The sequence below is a fragment of the Carassius gibelio genome, chromosome A21 (genome assembly GCF_023724105.1).
Source record: "Carassius gibelio isolate Cgi1373 ecotype wild population from Czech Republic chromosome A21, carGib1.2-hapl.c, whole genome shotgun sequence".
NCBI lineage: Eukaryota > Metazoa > Chordata > Actinopteri > Cypriniformes > Cyprinidae > Carassius > Carassius gibelio.
The window spans coordinates 23,910,174-23,914,000 of record NC_068391.1 but is presented as its reverse complement, the minus strand read 5'-3'; the positions used below and the strand labels follow the sequence as shown (position 1 = coordinate 23,914,000).

The window sequence follows — 3,827 nt, the reverse complement described above, 5'->3', positions numbered from 1 at the left end:
CTGCTAAATTCTGAAAAAACAGAGGTGTTAATTATAGGACCTAAAAACTCTGCTTGTAATAACCTAGAACACTGTCTAAGACTTGATGGTTGCTCTGTCAATTCTTCGTCATCAGTTAGGAACCTAGGTGTGCTATTTGATCGCAATCTTTCCTTATAAAGCCACATTTCTAGCATTTGTAAAACTGCATTTTTCCATCTCAAAAATATATCTAAATTACGGCCTATGCTCTCAATGTCAAATGCAGAAATGTTAATCCATGCATTTATGACCTCAAGGTTAGATTATTGTAATGCTTTATTGGGTGGTTGTTCTGCACGCTTAGTAAACAAACTACAGCTAGTCCAAAATGCAGCAGCAAGAAGTATGGAAGTATGACCATATTAGCCCGGTCCTGTCAACACTGCACTGGCTCCCTATCAAACATCGTATAGATTTTAAAATATTGCTTATTACTTATAAAGCCCTGAATGGTTTATCACCTCAGTATTTGAATGAGCTCCTTTTACATTATAATCCTCTACGTCCACTACGTTCTCAAAACGCAATTTGATAATACCTAGAATATCAAAATCAACTGCGGGTGGCAGATCCTTTTCCTATTTGGCGCCTAAACTCTGAAATATCCTACCTAACATTGTTCGGGAGGCAGACACACTCTTGCAGTTTAAATCTAGATTAAAGACCCATCTCTTTAACCTGGCTTACACATAACATACTACTATGCTTTTAATATCCAAATCCGTTCAATGATTTTTAGACTGCATTAATTAGGTAAACCGAAACCGGGAACACTTCCCATAACACCCGATGTACTTGCTACATCATTAGAAGAATGGCATCTACACTAATATTTGACTGTTTCTCTCTTATTCCAAGGTCACCGTAGCCACCAGATCCAGTCTGTATCCTGATCAGAGGGTCACTGCAGTCCGTATCAAGACCAGATGGTGGATCAGCACCTAGAAAGAACCTTTACATCCCTGAAAGACAGCGGAGACCAGGACACCTAGAGCCCCAGATACAGATCCCCAGATACAGATCCCCTGTAACGACCTTGTCTCAGAGGACCACCAGGACAAGACCACAGGAAACAGATGATTCTTCTGCACAATCTGACTTTGCTGCAGACTGGAATTGAACTGCGGGTTTTGTCTGGTCAGAGGAGAACTGGCTCCCCAACTGAGGTTTTCACCATTCTGTCACCGATGGAGTTTTGGTTCCTTGCCGCTGTCGCCTCTGGCTTGCTTAGTTGGGGTCACTTCACCTACAGCGATATCGTTGACTTGATTGCAAATAAATGCACAGACACTATTTAACTGAACAGAGATAACATCACTGAATTCAATGATGAACTGCCATTAACTATCATTTTTCATTATTGACACACTGTTTTCCTAATGAATGTTGTTCAGTTGCTTTGACGCAATGTATTTTGTTTAAAGCGCTATATAAATAAAGGTGACTTGACTTGACTTGACTTGACAAAATGTTTTTGTACACGTTCAGAGTAAACCAGCTTTGAATTACCGTCTTCATAACTGTGACAGGGGGAAATAGTCAGGAGATATTTGAATTATTTACTAATAAACTAGTGTTTTCTGAGTCTGTGTCGCAAGGATGAAGTTGCCGATCCTGACTCGCCATCTCAGTCGCTTATTAGAACAAGAGTTTTTGTTTTCAATTTATTTTATTTCCTTAAGTTGTCATTTAATGCTTTCTATAGATATATTTATCATGTCTGTGAGTCATGTTTTCATTGAGTTTCGGTAAATTTTTATACTCCTGTTAAAGATGACACAGCAGAGAACACAACATTTTGTGGATATTGTGAGTCCACACAAATAAAAGTAGACCCTTTGCAGTTACGGGTGTTGTATTACTCTTACCTTTATGAGCAAAAATGGTGGCGTATCCACTGAAAAAAATACAAGTGATCCCTCTGGCGTCTCCATGTCAAGAAGTGTCTATTGGATAATAGTGCACATGTATCTACAGATTTAAGGTTTAAACATTGTTATATGCTTGAATGTTTTATGTCTATAGATTTTATTGTAGGCAAGTCGTGATGGTGTGAGAAGGCTAAATTGATCAAACATAGGTTCACTGTCTGCTGCTGGTCGCTTGGTGGTTGCTTAAAAACAAAACTAAAAAAAGATTCTATTTATTGACCAGCTAGTTTAGGAAACAGGTGTGGCTCCAGAAAATAACATCAAATTATCTTAAATGTGAGATGCAAGGAATACTCCCCACCCATTTTTGATCCACTGACATGAAGTTCTGGTGCAGACGTATTAGGTGATGTATGCATACTCCACAGGGTGACAGTCTATAAAACTAGCAGACAGCCAGTAAAACTTACACATCATCTTAATCCAACTGAACATCTTAGATGTGACCTTTATCATAGTGTTCTTCAGATGGATTTTTTTTCTTCTATAAATTCTATAAACCTTTTCCTATTAATTGAATTCTGGGGAGTTGTTTACCATCCTTACAATCACTATCAGTTGCATTTGCACAATTGCATGTGCTGCATTTAACAAATCTGCTGTGGGGAAACCTTGTGGATTTTAGAATTTGCTCACTCATACAAAGATCTTCTCAAAGCAAAGAACGAGAATTTAAAAATTTTTTAATGGAGAATCTGACATACAACAGCTTTTTTTTGGAATTAGAAGGATTAAAGGTGTCCGAGGAGGCAATGTATCCTACTTTTTTATTCTTCCTTCTTTTCTATGTAATAATTATGGTGTCCAACATTGGAATATTCATTCTCATAATAGGACACAGAAGCCTACATGAGCCAATGTACATGCTATTCTGCAACTTGCCATTGAATGACATCCTTGGCAATTCCATCATGATTCCTCGGCTGCTCATGGACATTATAAAGCCACCGTATGAGCGCTACATCAGTTATGTTGAGTGTGTTGTACAAGCATTTTCTACACACACGTATGGCACAACCTCCCATACTATACTAATAATAATGGCTTTTGACAGATATGTGGCCATATGCCATCCACTCCGATACCAAACCATATTGACACAAAAAATGGTCATCACACTGTCAACTTTAGCTTGGGGTGTAGCGTTACTTTTCATTAGCATCTTGATAGGCCTTACTCTAAGACTCAACCGTTGTAGAACTTTCATATCAAATCCTTTTTGTGATAATGCATCTTTGTTTAAATTATCTTGTGAGGATGTGACTGTCAATAACTTGTATGGGCTGATATACACAGTACTGCTGTTTGGTTCTTCTATGGGAAGTATAGCGATTACATACATTAAAATAGTCACTGTTTGCTTAATAACTAAGAGTAAAACTTTAAACAGCCGTGCATTGAAAACCTGCAGCACTCACTTGGCTCTCTACTTGATTATGCTCATCAGTGGGTTTATTGTTATAGTGCTACATCGTTTTCCTGCCTATTCAGATTACAGGAAACTGTCTTCTCTGCTGTTTCATATTATTCCAAGCATTTTGAATCCGATCATTTATGGACTGCAGTGCACTGAGATTAGACAGGTCCTGATTCAGGTGGTGCGCTTAAAAAAAAAAGTAGGGCCATGAAAGATATTTTAAATTACATAACATTTATGCATTTGATAGATACTTTTAATCCATAATGACTTACATTGCGCTGCAGTCAACGTAGACATTTATCAGTTGTTGCTTTCCCCAGGAACTGAACCCATTTTTTTGGTGATTCTCTAGTGTTTGAGTTTATTAAAATGCTGTAATATATGAAAATACTCTGTTTTATATTCATTCTAAAATAGTTATGTATTAATGTTAAATAAAGGGTCTAAAACAGTTC

The 3,827-nt window shown here is 37.5% G+C and overlaps 1 protein-coding gene across 1 annotated transcript; it reads left to right on the top strand.

Moving 5' to 3' along the window:
- Positions 1-2,638: 2,638 nt before the first annotated feature.
- Positions 2,639-3,580, top strand: LOC127941380 (olfactory receptor 146). Its single transcript, XM_052536382.1, has one exon. The coding sequence runs from the start codon at positions 2,639-2,641 to the stop codon at positions 3,578-3,580; it is 942 nt and encodes a 313-aa protein (XP_052392342.1).
- The last annotated feature ends 247 nt before the right edge of the window (positions 3,581-3,827 follow it).

Bases quoted from the DNA above. Each gene is read 5' to 3' on its own strand.
- LOC127941380 (XM_052536382.1), top strand. From the start codon at position 2,639: ATGGAGAATCTGACATACAACAGCTTTTTTTTGGAATTAGAAGGATTA.